The 17,398-nt window shown below is 34.3% G+C and overlaps 1 protein-coding gene across 1 annotated transcript in view; it reads left to right on the top strand.

The window, feature by feature from the left end:
- The window catches only part of DNAJC1 (DnaJ heat shock protein family (Hsp40) member C1), a 121,668-nt gene that overhangs the window by 34,416 nt on the left and 69,854 nt on the right, over nt 1-17,398 (top strand). Inside the window, exons 2-6 of the mRNA XM_074865942.1 lie at nt 6,738-6,839; nt 7,632-7,678; nt 14,084-14,249; nt 15,144-15,241; nt 16,302-16,395. Of these exons, the coding sequence (XP_074722043.1) occupies nt 6,738-6,839; nt 7,632-7,678; nt 14,084-14,249; nt 15,144-15,241; nt 16,302-16,395 (507 nt within the window). The remainder of the gene's footprint in view (nt 1-6,737; nt 6,840-7,631; nt 7,679-14,083; nt 14,250-15,143; nt 15,242-16,301; nt 16,396-17,398) is intronic.

The raw sequence follows: 17,398 nt of genomic DNA, 5'->3' as shown, positions 1-17,398 counted from the left end.
AGCCCATGTAATTGTGCACATGTGCTGAAGAGAACACTTTTTTTGGTTTCTCAAGCATGAGGCAGCAGAATTTTCATTCATTTGGCATGCTAGGCTGAAACAGAGTCTTCTTTCATTTGACACACTCCCCTGGAAACAAACATGCCAGTGAAGGGATTGTGCCAGTTATCAGAAGCTCACAGGAATACATTGTGCTGGTTTGTATTCATTTTCATTTCATGAATTGCTTTAAAACTTAGCAACATAAAAAAGCATTAAAACACCTTTTTAGCATTATTTTTAGTTCCTACGTATTTCCCTGCTGTGCCGTTATTCAGCTTAAATCAACGGAATGTTTTGAGACACATGGTTCGGTTTGCAGCAGAGCAGATCTCTCCTGCCTGGGTATACTTGGAACATTCATCTGTAGAGAAGCAGCAAATTTGAGTTTAACTCATTTTACATCCTTGAAAAAGATGAATGTCTTAGAAAGAAGTTCAATAAAAATAAAGGGTAAATTGAACAAAGGTTTTGCAGCAAGAAATTTAAGCCAAAACTCAGCTGGCATCTGTTAACTATAGAAGTTCACGGATAATGCTTGGTCTTCTGGGAGACACTCGATTTTCTTTCCTAGAGTTATATTCTTCAGGATTGCCAGCAGGTCCTTCCCACCTCTGGAATTTGCTACATGGCTCTATTCCCCTCATAGATGTTTTTCCAAGTGCAAACTTGGCAAACTCAGGTGTACTTCTTGGAACTAATCTGGTCATGGGAGCTTAAATTAGGACCAGCTTGCAATGGATGCATGTGAAGCAAATATGGGAGTGGTATTTTAATCAAATTTGATATGGGTAAAGATGAATTTATTTCCTAGTCTCGTGCTATTGCTGCTGTTAGAGGAGCAACCATGTCAGATATGAGTATGTCTGCTTTATGTAACTGTTGCTTTTCCTCCTGGTGCTACTGAGCAAATTTTGTGTGTAGAAACAGCATGCAGGTGTGATTTTTGTATTATTATTTCTAAGGGGAAATTACATTCCAAAAACTTGTTTGAGGAAACGGGGATGCTTCTGGTTGTGTGCAGAAGATACTTATTGTGGTATTTAAGACTGTTGGTACTGATGGTGGGAGTTCTTGTGTTTGTTTCTGAGAGTCTCATTTACTTTGTTAAATGTTTTTTTTAAAAAAGAAAAGGTACAAAGTCTAGAGCGAATGAAATCCATTGAATTATAGTTTTGGTGGTAAGCTTTCAGAGTCAGCATGGCCTTCAAGCAGGTTGAAGAGGTATGTGTTAGTTTACGCTGAACTAAAGTGGGGTGAGAATCGGGTTGGAAGAAGGGTCACAGCTATATGGTTTCCATCCCAAGAATTACCTAGAGGAGGGTTGTGGAGCAACAGTGGTTGCTGTTCTGTCCCCATATGAGAATGAGGCTCTTAGGAGGGGTCATACTGTGTTCCTTGATGTTGCTCAGGGACTAAGGATTGCGGGTATCTAATTGTTGGCCTGCAGTCTCTGACACTTATGGATATTACTTTTCTGTGGACTTCACATGAAAACAACCACGATGTTTAATAGCCAGCTGTAGCTTCTGTCCAGTTACCTGCCCCTGCTTGTTTTGTGAATTTTTGTGGGACAACCTGTACGTCCTGCAGTTTCAAATCATTGAAGAAAAATATGCAATTGTGAATTTACAAAGCTTACTTTTTGTTTCTTCTTCTGTACCATTCTGCTTCAGCTTGTATACCTGATGGTTACCAAAAGGAAAGTAGTGACTTACTCCCTTTCTTCTACACAAAAATTCTGAATGGAATACTTTGTTGAAGAAACCATAAACATTTGAATTGTTCTTGAATAAAAAAAAAACCAAAAAAACACAAGAGTTCTGTAAGTTTGACTTATAATTTGGGAAGGCTGAAAAAGGCCTCCCTGCACAGAGGTTATATACAGGTATAAAGTTCACACTTGAAATAGTCAGCTGGTGCTCTATACAACTGTCACTTTTGGTTACCATATAGCTTCAGTAGCATGCGCCATGGAAGATTCTTACACGGCTATTCAGCAGCACTGTAATGAAATAGGTACACTGATGTCTTTCTCTTTTCATCCATTAACAAGAGATTGGACAAATCCAATAGAATAGAGACAAATCCAAATGAATAGAAACGTGATTTCTATCTGCATACTTGGTCTCCTGGACCATGTGACTTCCCATTGCTAATAAAGATAATACCACCTCTTTGAAGACATCGGTAGGCATATTTAAAACCCAAGATGAATTGAGCACATTTACTGTGTTAGAAGCAGTTGCTAAATTGTAAGTAACTAAGTCTTGTTGTATAGCTGCATTGCACTCAAGGGAACAATTTAGGTTTTGAATTGTATATGTTGGTAAGTGAAAACTATGTAGACATTGATTATTTTTTCCCCTTGACCTAATCGCTGTTTGCCTATGGCAATATCTGATACGTTATGTGTTCACCAAGAATTGTCTTGGGACCACAATGAGGGGTTTTTTTAGCTTCATTAGTAATCATAGTTACATTAGGAATAGAAGGCAGTGGAGTAATATACTTGTCCTGTACTACACCGTTTTTTCTGTTTATTGTAAAGATGGAAGTGAGCTCTGTAGGTGGGAGTCTGAGTCTGTATAGACAGAGGAGGAGACCATTTTGAATCTTTGTGTATTTTCAGCAAGAATTTTATTTTAAAAAAATGGAAGGCAATTACCTATTTAGATTAGGGTTTTTTATGTGTTGTGAAAAAATTCTGTCTTTTTTCTCCTTATGTATTTTTAGTCTAATATAGAACTGTTCTTGGTACTACTAGAGAATATGAAAATGATGCTGAGTAAAATTTAGTAATGTGTTTTTCATTGTTTGAATGGAAGAAGCTGCCAAAAGAAAATGAAGAGAAGAAAGTGAGAAGAATGTTTCCTTTTCTCCCCCACCCTGGGAATCTGATGTGTATCACCCTTTAGACAAAAATTAAAAATTCCAACAGAGTACCTTAAGAAATGTGTTTAACCTTTGACATACCATTGATTCCTTCAAATGGTAATTTTGTGTGCTAAAATACTTGTTCGTAGTATAAGGGATTATGTGAAAAAAATGTAAAAGATTGAACTTTTAACTTCTACGTAGAGGTCATGTAACTAGACAGATGGACACTGCTTGTTCAGTAAAGTGTTAGCAATTAAAAAATTACCACATGAATACTTGCATGTTTACATGCAGAAGAGGCTAACTGTGGCCTACCTAAATACAGACTTGCAGTTTGGTATTTCTGAGAACTAATTCTAGCCTAAAACACCTTTTCCCCCATTGACTTGTCTACTATTTGCGTTTTTTCCCTCTATGAAGCTAACAGCTGAGCAGTTTTTATTTTAGCATAGAGCATTCATTTTGCCTTATCTTTTAATATAAGTGCTTATATTATGCTTTGCTTTTCAAAATATACGTGATGGAGTATTGCCTTTTTTCCTCCTGAACAGCAGTGACTTGTATGAAAGTGGACTTCGATGCTGCACGTGGAAGTGTGTGCTGTTGTTGCAGTGAGAGTAGTTCTCAACTTGTAAGGTCTGTTAACTTGGAAAGGGGTGTGTAGACATGTTCAACTTTGGACGTATGATGGGACAGTATTGATTTGAAAAATAGTTACCAAGAAATAGGGTGATGCTTTTGATGTTTGTATCCACATGCGGGAGACTGTGTGACAGGCTCATTTACCTTAATTGGTGGCAAAACTTGCCAACCTGAAGCACAGGAGAAGTTGGAGAAATCAGTGAATGCACTAACTGTCTTTAACATCACCAGCTCCTTCAGCTATTAACTGATATGCCTATACAGATGTTATTTTTCCCTGCTTAGATGTAACTGAGATTGAGATTTCTGAATTGTAAATGAAGCTATCCAACGTGTCTTCTGAGCTTTTTCTTTAAAACAAACAAAACCATAGTGTGGTCATGGCTTTCTGTCGTTAATCTTTGGACTTCTGCCCTAACATGTAAAATAATATCTTTGTAGAAAACACTCAGTGATTTCCTGCTCAGCCTTTATGGAAATGTTACTGAAGGTGGCCAACAGAGTCAGTTAGCTATAAATGAAAGTCTCTTAGAACAGCTGACTTCAGTATGGTAGATGTTTCTTTATTAGTTCAAAAATAATTGTTCTTTGTGGCTTGTTTAGGATCATACACTGCTAGGAAGCTCTGTAGTGATGAAAGAGGCTTTTCTCAAAACCTAACGACTTTTGTTCAGGGCAGCTCTAAGAGGACCTGGAACCTTGCGTGAAGATGCCTAACGTTACCCGTAGGTAGCATTAATTAGGAAAATGTTTGGAACATACAGAATTTTCCTGTGTTGTGTTTGACAGTATTGTGAAGAATCGGTTAGCAGGCAGACTTATTGTTGCTTTAGAAATTTATGTGGACCAGTTGTAATTAAATCGTTTACAGCAACATCACATATTTAATTACAGACTAGTATTATTGTCCCCTTTTTAACCTTTGAGGGGCTTAATTACAATTAGCTGATACGTTCATAAAGATCACTTTCATTGTTTAGCTAAAACCATGGCCAGTAAACTATTTCCTGATTTTTTTATTTGCTATAGTAGTGTTGAAATACTATATTTTGTTTTGAAGACAAGCCCCCGTTGTTTATGAAGTGGCTGACTGGATTGGTAGATGAGGGGAAACAAAACAATCTCTGAATTATTTCTGGTAACTAAGATGAACAATCTGTTTTTGTAAATTTATACATTTTTGTTTCAACTTGTCAAGGTGAAGCAACATAAATATTTAAGCAACCTTATTCTTTCAGAGTTGACTTGGGATCTCTTGCTTTTCTTAAGTATGAAACAGATAAACTACCATTTGTCCTGATACTTTACACAAATAATAGTGCTTCTCCCAAGTAAAACTAAAGTTGAAATTGTTTAGCTACAACTGAAAACATTGTAACTTTTTTCGCTTGTTTGTTTGAAGTAGTTGGGAGAATACTATGGGACATCTCTTTAATATGCTTTTATCAGATTTTTAACTGTTCATCGGGAGTGTTCCAAAAATAATACCAAGCACATCGAAATGTATGGTAGAGAAGGAATAAGCTGTGGTTTATTCCATATACAAGGTCTGGAGTTACTAATTTCTTGAGGTTATCACGGTCTTAATCCGTAATTTTTAAAAGATTTATTTACTTTGCATTTATTTCGTATAATTAAGTCTACATCTCAAGAATTTCATGTTTCTTTGTACTTAGAATAGATATTTAGTCACTGTCTCTTCCTTCCTCTTCACCAAGAGTTAAAAATAAACCTGTAAAACAATGGCAATATGAAACAACTCACTGGCAGTAATCAAGCTGGAAGCAAGCTGGTACTTAACCAGAGGAATTCTGCTTTGGTGTGCACACACCTTAGAAATAGCTGTTGGAAAACTAAAAAATTTAAAAATGCATATGCAGTCTTTTCAGGAGAGATCTTCCCTGTGAGTAGTAAAAGCACCTTCCTCTGACAGACAAGAGACTATGGAAACTTCGGTCTTGCATTAGGGGATAATACCAGCTTCCTCAAAACATAATTTCAAAGCTGAATTTTCTCAAATTCTGCATTTTTCTCTGCTTTATCCCCTTCCCCTTCCCTTCCTCCAGTCTTTCTCTAATATTCACTCCTGGCCCAAACTTGTATACAGCATTATTATAGCCTCATGTCATAAACCTGAAAATTTTAAAATGAAAATAATGATTTGTAATAAAAAGCCTGACAGACTAATTACAGTATTGTGTTAATTATTATCTTATTTCAGCTCTGTTCCTCTCACAGCTAATTCAGATCTGGGTTTTGGTGGTTTTTAATCCCTATTGACACTGTAATTTTGAGAGAGAGAATATACTGGGGAACAATATATATAAAATCAAGAAATAAAAATTGTCAGATAAACAGTTGATTTCTAAAATGTTTTCTTGGACATGTTAGTAATAGAATGCAAGTGGTTCTGTTTAAATGTGATGCTTTCTGGATCTTCTGGTGAATGTAACACCTATATAGTATAAAACACAACTCTCGAACCCTTCCATTTCTGGATATCTTTATAGCATGTACTAAATAGCAGTCATTAATTCAGAAATTTGTGCATTGAGCAGCTAAATTGGTACATCATTGATGTATTTTATGTTCTGAGTTCTATTTTTTCTCCCAAATGTGTACAATTCTTATAATGATTAAGGTATAGATTGATGTCAGTGTTACAGTATAGCTTCAAGACTGCAATTTGAAGCTACTTTAGAAAAATACAATTCTTTAGACATGGTGAAGCTGAAGTTGAATGGAAGTCCTATTAGTGGTGAATTACATGTAAATATTAATAAGGGAAGAGTTCATATCAAGTCCTGAGTTGGGAAATTGAGCACGATGATTTGCTGAAATTTGTCTGTCTTGAAGATATGCAGATACAATCATTTTCAGTTTTTATTTGAACTTCTAAATGGTGCAGAAGGTGCTCAGGTTAATTCTTAGGCAAGAAAGTGTTTGGAAGTTTTGGCAAATACCATTGTAATGGCTGTATGGTAATGAAGGAAGTTAAGGTGAAAGATGAATTGGGCTGAATGACTGTTCAGTCATTTAGGCTAGGCTAGTTGCGTGGTTTGGGTGTTAGAAGTCTCAAATTACGTTGCCTTAGTTCCTGCACTTGGTTGGCTGTCTTGACATCTTAAAGTTCTGGGCATTAGTTTCTGACAGTTTGCTTTGTTTTTCTTTTTCAGGATGCTTCATCTGCAGACATTCGGAAGGCATATCGAAAGCTTTCACTGATTTTACACCCAGACAAGAATAAAGATGAAAACGCAGAAACACAGTTTAGGCAAGTAAGTGCAATGTGTGGCAATAAAAGCTTTAGGCAAAATAGAAGCAGAATTTTTTATGATAATGCCATTTTAGTAAGAACAATGGTACACCTTTGAAATTACTAAGTTGAACATTGAATTACATTTTTCCTGACATAGCTAGATTAAAAACAAGTACACTTTTTTCAGAATTAACTTGTTGAATAACTCAGATTTAGTATTCACCTGTATATTAAAAGTACTTTGAACATTATACTTAGACCTATACTCTTTAGGAGGAGAACACTTTTTGCACCTTCTGTAAGACTGCTTATAAATAGTCTTTTCAAAAATAGTAGGGAAAATTTCTGATCAGTTCTCAGTGCAAGTCATATGTGGGCATAATCTAATGAAAATAATTTTTGTTTCTGAATTTTTGCCTTTTGAATCTTTATGGAATGAAACCACAAGACTTGTAATTAGCTCTACCTTTAAAATACACTTCTGATGGCTTAATACTGGCTACTTCATTTCAGTAAGTAACAAATGATACCTTTTATGTTTAAGGTGTAGCTAAGACAAGACTTCAGTTTGACAGATGTGAAGAGGGAAAAAAAGTCTTTTGTAGGAGTCATTTGTGTATTTGATGACACTTTGTATATGAATATGTCACTTTCTTTTGCATACTGAGTTTGCTTCTTAGTGTTGTAGGGAAAAGTCAAAACTAGCAAAGGTCATGTTGGTAAATGTAAAATACGATACTACCATTCAAACTTTATAAATTCAGTCTTAAAGTAAACTCTTTTGTGAGTCGTTTTTCTGTTTTTGTTTTAGTTGGTGGCCATCTATGAGGTTTTAAAGGATGAACAAAGGAGGCAGAGGTGAGTTAATCTGCACAGGTTCTTAAAGCATTCATGCCAGTGATATACTGAAGTCCTATTTGACTTGGTTTTAACTCTTCAGTTGATTTTTTGCATAATTTAAGTTTGTAATTCCTATGTAGCTGTTTGTTTAAAGATTGTATGTGGCTTAAAGGGGAAGCTGGTATTTTTGTGTGATATACTGGTTATTCTCCTTTAAAATTAGTATTTGAGAGAACTTTAAAAGCTAGCTGTTGTTTGGAGCAATATTTTAAACAATTATATCACTTTTTGTTGTGTCAATTATCATGGCTTGTTTTATTTAAAGCTGTGATTGAAAATATAGGCCACTGATTCAACTGTCAGTTGTATCTCACTATATCAATAAAAGGTTAGTTGCATGATATGTAGGGATTATTTCCAGTGTATGTCTTCAGCATTGTTTTCTGTTGCTTAGTTCATTGTTTTTTCTTTCAGTTGTATTATCTAGAATACTGTAAACTTTATCGACTAATTCGTTTTAAAATAAATGATAGTTGTCCTTGCGGCTTCAGTAGAAGGTCCAGTAGTACCTGAAGAAGATAGGATTAAGAACTGAAAACCTGGGGCTGATCTGCTTTCTGGAAGACTATTTTAAACTTTTTTTTTTTTCTTTTTTAAGCACATGACCATTTAGACTAATGATTATCAGGAAAACTGGGATACTGAAAGAGTTTTGCTTTCAGGTTTGAGTTTTAGTAAATCATTTTCACCTTACAAGTCTTTAACACAAGACATTTATTGAAGGGTTTTTGGCTTTGTAGATGTCTTGGCAGGAATTCAGGTTTTATAGTACAGATTATCTACTTTTTGGTAATCCTCTCTTGAAGTGTCATGAAGATGTACTTCATAGAAACACTTTTGGAAATTTGTGTGGTTTTTGGTTTGTTTTAATTTCACCTCTCACAAGAGAATTTAATTGTGAAGTTACACTCAAGGAAAGTTTTAAAAAATTGTTAGTTAAGTGGTTTCAGACCACTTGAAAAGTGAGTTATCCCCAAAATTTTCCCACCTTTTTGTTTGTAAGAGTGTTTACAGTTAGTTTGTGATATTGCTTCTCTGAAACTTAGCTCTAGCATGGAACTTCTAGGAATTTCCTTGCAGCTGTAATAGCTTTCTGCGTGGAACTATGCGGTAACTTGTAAAAATAACATTTTTAAGCCTTGTATACATTACAAATGTGACTAACCCGACTTATTTGCGAGAGTATTGTTAATTAGTGAAGCACAATGATTATAAATGGGAAGTTAAAGCAGCGGTAGATTGTTCTTCTAGCTTAGATTGATTTCATTGTCAATAACTTATTTTGTACATAGAGAATGTTTTCTTGCACAGTGTGGATGTATGGTTGATACTGCTTCTATAGTTGATTAAATGTAGTGGATTAAATAGTGTTTACATTCAGAGAATTTTCTGGAAATAATATGCAGAGTTTAGAAATAACATGCGGAGTAGCAGAGCTATATGGTCTCATTGCTCTGACAAAACCTTTATTGATCAGAGTTATTCCACAATCTAATGATAAACTCTCAGTTGAGCTTGTAAATGGAGGGTGGTCTGTCCTGTATCCCGTAAGGTGTTGTTGTAGCATGTCTTTAAAACAAGTCTTAATTTTGTTAGGAGCTGCTCCCCCTGTAATATTGTTTCTGTTGTAAGGTAATTCATGGATTTCTTGCAGCCATGCAGCAAAGGAAAGGGGAGAGTCATGGCTTTTTGTGATATTCCTGCTTTGGATGTTGATACTTGGCTATGCATTGTGTGAGGTGATTGGACCTAGTGGAACAGGCTCAAAGTTTGCTGTCATGCCCACTCACTGGGGAGAAACTATATGCTGCACCCTTTGTCTCTCGGGGCTTATCAACTCAGTTTTATCCTGATTCCAGGGACACATATTTGGGTCTGCTGTAACAAGGCTTTCTGCAGATTTCCTCCCTTCCACCCCCCGCTCCCCCGCCCCTGACAGTGTGGTAGTTGTTATTTCTGAAGTAACTTGAAGACCTGATGGGGTGAGATGGAAATTAGTTCAATTTCTTACAAATTAGTTAGTGAGGAATTCTGGCAGTTTAGCTGGGAATCCCTTCACAACTGGACACTGAAATAGTTTGGGGCACGGGATTACACCACCTTGAGAACAGTGAGCTGCAGGCTTCTGCTTGTGTACAGTGAAGTCAGCTGTACCTGCTTCTTCCTTGTTCATCTCAAAAGGGATGTGGTCCAGCATTGGTCCTGGTGTGCATGCAGTGAGTGGAACCAGTAAAGGCAGAATAAGGTCCTGTGCTGTATGAGTGAGCGATTAACTCATTTTGAAACAATAAAACTGGGTCTAATTACACTCTTCCTCTATGTCTTGGTGAATGTCAGAGGTGTTAATTATTTGCGTGTGTGTACAAAAACAGCGTTGGAAAAGGCAGATCTGTTGGCCTGCTATATGTAATTATTTTCCTAAAACCTTTGTTTTTTCATATTTATGAGTGAATTTTTACTTTATCTGATGGCAGAAACCTTTCTTAAAATATTATGGTTCCTCTACTAACAATTATAATACAGGGCTTTATAATTAAAATGTGGTTTGCTTTTTTGAGAAAGTTTTATAGTTGCATGTGAGGTATACTAATAGTAGTACTGCAGGATATAGTAATATTACTGTGTTAATACTTTTCTCTTACACATTTTGACAGGTACATGATCAAAACTTTCTAATATTCTAACGTTAAACATACATGCAACATTGTTTAATGTAGCAGTGTTTAACATTAAATTAAACATACATGCAGCAGAACATAATATTTTATGTTTTGTATACACACTGCAGAGTGTGTGAAATTCTACAGAAAAGTTTATCTTTAGGGTATGTAGAGATAGGTGTATTTCCTGAAATACACTTTACTGTAGGGCATTTATTGGTAAATCAACTTGATGATAAATTTTATTAGCCTCTGATTATTTTTTATTTATGAAAAAGTAGATAGTTTTACACACTTCTATTAATTGTAATTAGGCAAAAATCTTAGATTTTAGTCTTTGTTTGTTACCATTTTAAGGAGCTTTCTTTTATGGACCAGGCCTATCCTTGGTAACAATGTGGGCTTGATTACAGGAAGCATTTGCAAAGGAATCAAGATATACTTGTTTAGAGTAAGAAAGGTGTTTATCTTAGCTCTCGGTATAATTAAATGTCTGTATTCATAGGTATAAATTGTTCTGGCTGATGTTGCACTAGATGTCTCTGACAGCGTGAGGAAAAAAGGCCCACAAAATAAAAAATGCCAGTGCAGTCTTTCTGTAGTTCAGGATAGATCTCATTACTTCACGGTTATAGTATATAAACTGTATCAGATCTCTGAAATTATTTGAAATGTGAAATGTAGTGGCTCTCTTAAAGGGAAAAGTAAATTATATTAAAATAGATGATACTGTAATTAGCTGCTACAGTTAATGGATTTTTTTTTCTTGCAATGTAATTGATTATACAAAGAGCTCTGAAAACTATTTAATGAAACTTTACAGAAGAATGAAATGTTAATAATCTTGCAATTGGTTACTTGTTAGTACAAGACTGTGTATAGAATCCTGAGTTCTAAAATAAGGATTCAACCTAAGTTATAAATGTGGATTTTTTTTTTTTGGTCTTTTTGTTTCTGTACTGGTGCTTTTGGGTTTTTTAGCTTGCTGACTGCTACATCTCAGCGACAACTGGCAGGCATACTCAGAATGCAGCAAATCTTTGATATGTGTACATATATCTGAGGAAAAAATACCGCAGATGTATATTTCTTTTTCAGCGTGATTTTTTTTTTTTCCTTACATAGAGTAACAATTAACATAGGTGGCCAAAAGAAGAATGCTTTGTAATTAAATTTTGAATGTAGTTCTTGATGCACGTGGATTAACTATCTTTCATAGTTAATATAGGTTTGTATAAATCTTCTTTAGCAAGAAACTTGCTTTTAATTAAACCACATCCTAAATTTGGATGTCAAGATTTAAAAAACTATGGGAAGCTTCTGAGTTTCAGTAGGATCGTTTTCCAGTTGAAAACCTAAAAATCACTGATATCTTTATTTTTCAAATACAGAGCTTAATTACTGTTGAAAGCAGTGATTTATCTTTTAACAGTATATATTCTAAAAAGTGGGTTATAATAGAAGCTATCTTCCCTTAAAATGGCCAGTCGTGTGAGCCATAATGCTCATTGATAGTAAAATCAATAGAGCATTGATTCTGAGACTTAATCCTTGGAGACTGTTGTTCAGAACAGCGGACATAGCCTAGTAAATACAGAGTGCTGTTTAAAGTGTTTAATGCAAGAGACTCTGCTGTCTTAATTTATTTTTTCTTAACAGATAATTTATGATAGAACATGGTTGCCAAACGTTAGTTTGCAATCTTGTTTTACATATTACCGTATTGTTACCATTAGCATATATGGACCTTATTTAATCAGTAGCCACATTTTCAGTACATCAGTTAACAAGCCTTAGTGTATAAGACAGACAAATGCTTAATAAATTTATAGTAGTATTAAATTCTTTCTTGCATCTACATGTATTTCTCTGAAGTTTTCAAAGGAATAGCATCTTTTGAGAAATGTTATCAACCCAATTTATTTTAAAAATGGTTTTGTTTCTAAAATATTGTATTCTAACAATAAAATAGCAAGTACATTATTATTTTTTAAAATGCTAAATCTTCTACTTCTACTTTACTTCTTGGATAATAATTTTAGTTTTGACAGCATCCTAAAGAATTTGTTCAGAACGGAATTTATGTTAAGGCATCAGTAGTTAGTTCGTTCTGACTTACTGGGAAAGGAAAAAAGTTAATCTTTTGAATTTTACCGTAATGGATATTAATCTTAGTATTCTAATAATTGTCATGGAAGATGGAGTTTTGTAATACGAATTTTACTTCTGGTAGCATTTAGAACACTGCAGAATCTTTTGCATAGACATAACGGTGCCAACTTGCACAAATGTTTTATCAGAAGTCTGCTTTTCTAGATGTGCTGAAATAAAGTGTATTTTTTCATTGAAAACCATTGCCTCTTTTTCTGCTTAAAAAAATGAATTTGATTGTGGAAATTTTTTTAGTACATCTCCAAGGTATCAATTTAATAACTATCAAAGTAGCTAGTGCAGTTGTTGCATTTAAATTGATTTACATGTCAAGACTGGCAGTTTAGCAGCTGCGCTATTATTCCTGGATCGGTCAATTTACTTGAGAAAAACCTACTACTGAGTTCTACTGACCTGCATGACAATATAGGCCCTATTTCTATTCCTGTAATTAGGCCTGCGACTAACTCAGAATATTTTTAATTAAAATATTTTGGTCAATGTGTTGCACCAAATTAGGCCTTTCAGTGCAGATTTAATTCTGGAAATGGTGTGATTAGAATATGTAATGAGTTGTGTTCAATTTAAGATTAACAGGTTGTGCATCTTGAACATACAGGTTTTTGAGTTTACTGTAGAGATTTTTGTTTGAAACTTTACTCTGAAAAGTTAACAAATAGAAAAATCTGGTTTGCATGTCTGTTGTTTATTTTTAAATTGATAACATACTGTAAGTAAGACTCCAGACATAGTAAGATATTTCAAGACATTTGTGTGAAGAAAAACTGACAAATTGTCATAAAATGGTTTCTGTATGGTCAGTAGTGTTAGTAAAATTAAGCAGTTTTAAAATAGATTAATTTTGGAGACAGCTTTTCAAATAGAAAATCAAAACTGTCTAGCTGTGGTGAACTTTGTTTTCTAACCTCAAAATCAAGCCTTTAACTTAAATTCATATCTGACCAGAATGGATGTTAAGTCTGGCAGCATTTTTAGCTAATGGATATCGTGCTACTAAAGGACAAAACAAAAGCAAAGATACCTCGCCCCTCCCCCCAACACTTGTGCTTTTAATTTGTAAAAGAAAAAACGTTTCTAGTGTTGGAGACTTTTGTTCTTTCTTACCTATTTAGTAGTTTGTGGTTTGTTATTTACTTCTGTCATTGGGACCTGCCTACTGATTACTAGGCAGGTAGAACACATGTACATTTCTAGAAGTCTTTTATTTAGAAGTAAATTAACTGGAGGTGGGATGTTGCAGAAGCAATTGAATTACTTTTTTTTTTTTTTTTCCCTTGCCTGAGACTAGATATGTTTCCCCAGTGTTTGTTTCTAGATTCTGTTTGTTTCCAGATACAAGCCTAGAAGCTGACAAAACAAGGCACTGCTCCCTAATAAATAAATAAATAAATAAAAATATTACTAAATAATGATTTGTGTGTGTATTATTCAAGTGGTCTGTGGACTATCGTTTGTTTTGTTTTATAATTGGATGGTTTGGCTTATTTAATTTTTAGCTCTCCATGAAAGCCTGTTATATTTGCTACTGTAGGTATGATGATATTCTGATCAATGGACTACCAGATTGGCGACAGCCTGTATTCTACTACAGGCGGGTGAGAAAAATGAGCAATGCTGAGCTGGCATTACTCTTGTTCATTATACTCACAGTGGGTCATTATGCTGTGGTTTGGTCAATCTACCTGGAAAAACAGCTGGTAAGTATTGGTAATAAATCAAACTTGCTTCAATTATTAGTATTGAATTTCCTGCAGAAGTTTGCATATTATAGGGATCTCTACCACTTCCCCTGGTTTGAATTTGGGTTTTTCATATTTTAAAAGGCTTATATTTAAAAGGGTGATGATTATAGAATGAGATATTCAACATATCAGAAATTGTAATCCAAAAACTACTTAATTTTTTTAGAATTGGTAATAAATAGCAAGAGATGGTTCTTTGGTTTTTAACTGGAAGGAAGAAGAGGAATAACAAACTCTTCCATCATCTATTGATGCAGAATCATATGCCTCTGGAGTCGTGTATATGGTTTTCTTAAATGTTTAAAAATAATCAGTTTTTATCCATTTAAGTCATACTTGCTCTGCCTTTGTTCTCAGCTAAATGCTTTTTTGTTTTGGGTTTTTGTTAACAGGATAGGCATTGGTGAGCAGTATAAACCACATATATTTTGGATTATATGATTTTTTTGTCATACAAAAATCGATTGCACTTAACAGACTAGAAAAAACCCCTAAGCATAACTTGAAAAATATTCATACATTAGCATCTATTTACTTTTTTATTTTCTACTGCATTATTGAAGTTGATGAATGAGAAAGGAGGCAAGTTGAATGCTTTCTCCTCTTAGAAAACTTTGATTGCTATGGAGATACACATGAGTGACAGAACTGGACTTCATGTGTGTTTAAAGACTGGATACCATGGCAACAGTTATTGTTAAGATAGATCATTTTACTTAATCATGTAGGACCCCTAGATACATTTGCATAAATGCTACTCTACTGTTTACCCTTCACAGAAGAGTCCCAGTAACATTTGTGGTTTACATGTTAATGATAACCTGTAACCGTAGTTCTTTCTATATCAAGGATGAACTGCTTAGCAGAAAAAAGAGGGAGAAGAAGAAAAAAACAGGCGGCAGGAGTACTGATGAAGCCAAACTTGCTGCTCTAGACAAAAATGAAAGGTGGGAAGGAACTCTCTTTGTTTTCTGCATTTTAAAAGATTTTATCAACTACTGGTTTAGTTCTATCATTTTCTCCTTGCATCTTTGAAATATTTTACGAGAAAAATAACTATTTGTAGTATCAGCCATTGCTGATATAAAATGTGCCAGTGTAGATGTGTTTTCAGGTTTTGATTTGTGAATAAATGTGTGGTGTTTATTCAGCAAATCAACAATAGTGGAAAGATTAAGGCTGAATAATGGTGTCTGGTTTATAGAAGGGTATTATTTCTGCAAGTTCTTTTTAGAAGATTTTAGAACTTCTTCTGTCTTTGAAGATTTTTGTCTTTGATTACAATTAACAAATTTCAATTTATTTAAGCTTTAGCCTATTACCATACCAAGCAAGGAGTTTTTATGGGGTTTTAATGCTTGTCTGATTTAATGCTTTTTGTCTGATTAACTTAAAAACAAGTGTGTTGGTAAAGGCTTCTAACACCATTGTTTGTTAAGAAACACATAGGGAAATAGTGACTTTCAGGACACTCCAAAAGATACCACCATTTCTTCTATTGATTCATAGAAAGAAATAAAGGGTTTAAATAGTTCACACAGCAGGGGCATGAACTGGATCAATGCAGGATGGAGATCAGAGACCATTCTGCCTGTCGTCTTTCCTGATGACATCAGTGAGTAATGCTCCAGTGAACTGCAAATGACATTAATTTTTATGTATTGTTTTGTTTATGCTACAGTCTTCATATCTGGTTGTCAGCACTTGTGAACACTTGGTTGAGGCTTGAGGTTTTCTTGGTTTGGCTTTTTTTTTAAACTGAAGCGATTGTGGCATACACATTTTCTTGAAGAAAAGCCCTTTTTAAGAGATTAAAATACAATGATGATTAGAAGTTAGCTGTTACATCTTGAATATCTAAATCAAAATATGTATCTTTAATATTATGTAGTTACACATTTTTATAGGAGTTGACAAGTGGTAATCATCTTAAAGCATCTTAATGGGAAAGTTCTGACTGAGATTGTGTGTCAGTAATGAAAAACTTACAGTTTTGTTTGACTGCAGAGTACTGGACAAACCACAGTGGCATGACTTGCTTCCATGCAAGCTGGGAATATGGTTCTGTCTCACTGTGAAAGCTTTACCTCAGCTATTCCAGGTAATAGTAATGATTTTAAGTTATATTACTTTATTTTTCTTGATGGTGGTGTTATGCATAATCAGATGTGTAGCGTTTGTTCTTACAAATTTTTTGGCTCAAGGACATACCATATATGTATATATATAAACCTCTTTAGAAGCAAATTTAATATCATAAGTTCATAAAATGTTATTATATTTAAAATGGATATTAATCTTAACATGCTAGGGAATTCAGCAGCAGTTCCAGTTAGGCAAAACTACAAGAATAAGTGATGGAGAGGGGTCATATATATACATCTAATTAGGAATAGCAATGTCTTTTATGCAATCTGTTAACAAGAGTATTTTTATCTCAAATAGGCAAATGCTGTGTTTTCATAGCGAATATTAATATGTCATTTAAATTTGGGAGAACAGTGAAATTACTTTTTCTGATTGAGTGAGCTTTTTTTTTTAAAGTTACTGGATAACAATATAAATTGATAGCTGAAATTACTAAGGTAAAGTAACAAAGGTATGGTTATAATTTATAAACATAAACATGTCAGACTTGCCCACAGTTGTTTTTTTTTTAGTCTAATACTACAAAGTGTAAAATTCAGCTGATATTCAGCCAGTGTAAGTATTGTCAGATCACTTATCGGAATAACTTTATTAATATCACATGCTCTCTCCTCATTTCCCTTGAATACACGCATTTGTTTTTAATACCCTTGTCACTGCTAATGAATATGGATCAGGGAGTGCAAGGTGGATTTTACTTTGGTTTACAGAAATATTGAGTATTATTTCTGAAGCGTAAATAGTATAAATGGCATTAATATTCAATTTCTGTCTGTGTTCAAGCTGGAAAAAGCATGTAATTCATAATCTGTTAGTAAAAGGCTTGTAAAAGTTATGAATACAATAAAGTCTGGTGTTCAGCATCCATTTTTATAGCCTTTAACTTTTCCTACAAAGAGATGCAAAAGTTAATATCTCTTCCTTTTTTAAAAGTTTTATCAGAACTGTGCGGCTAT

The sequence above is a fragment of the Strix uralensis genome, chromosome 1 (assembly GCF_047716275.1).
Source record: "Strix uralensis isolate ZFMK-TIS-50842 chromosome 1, bStrUra1, whole genome shotgun sequence".
Taxonomy (NCBI): domain Eukaryota; kingdom Metazoa; phylum Chordata; class Aves; order Strigiformes; family Strigidae; genus Strix; species Strix uralensis.
The sequence above is the reverse complement of the archived record's forward strand: the minus strand, read 5'-3'. Positions and strand labels throughout refer to the sequence as shown.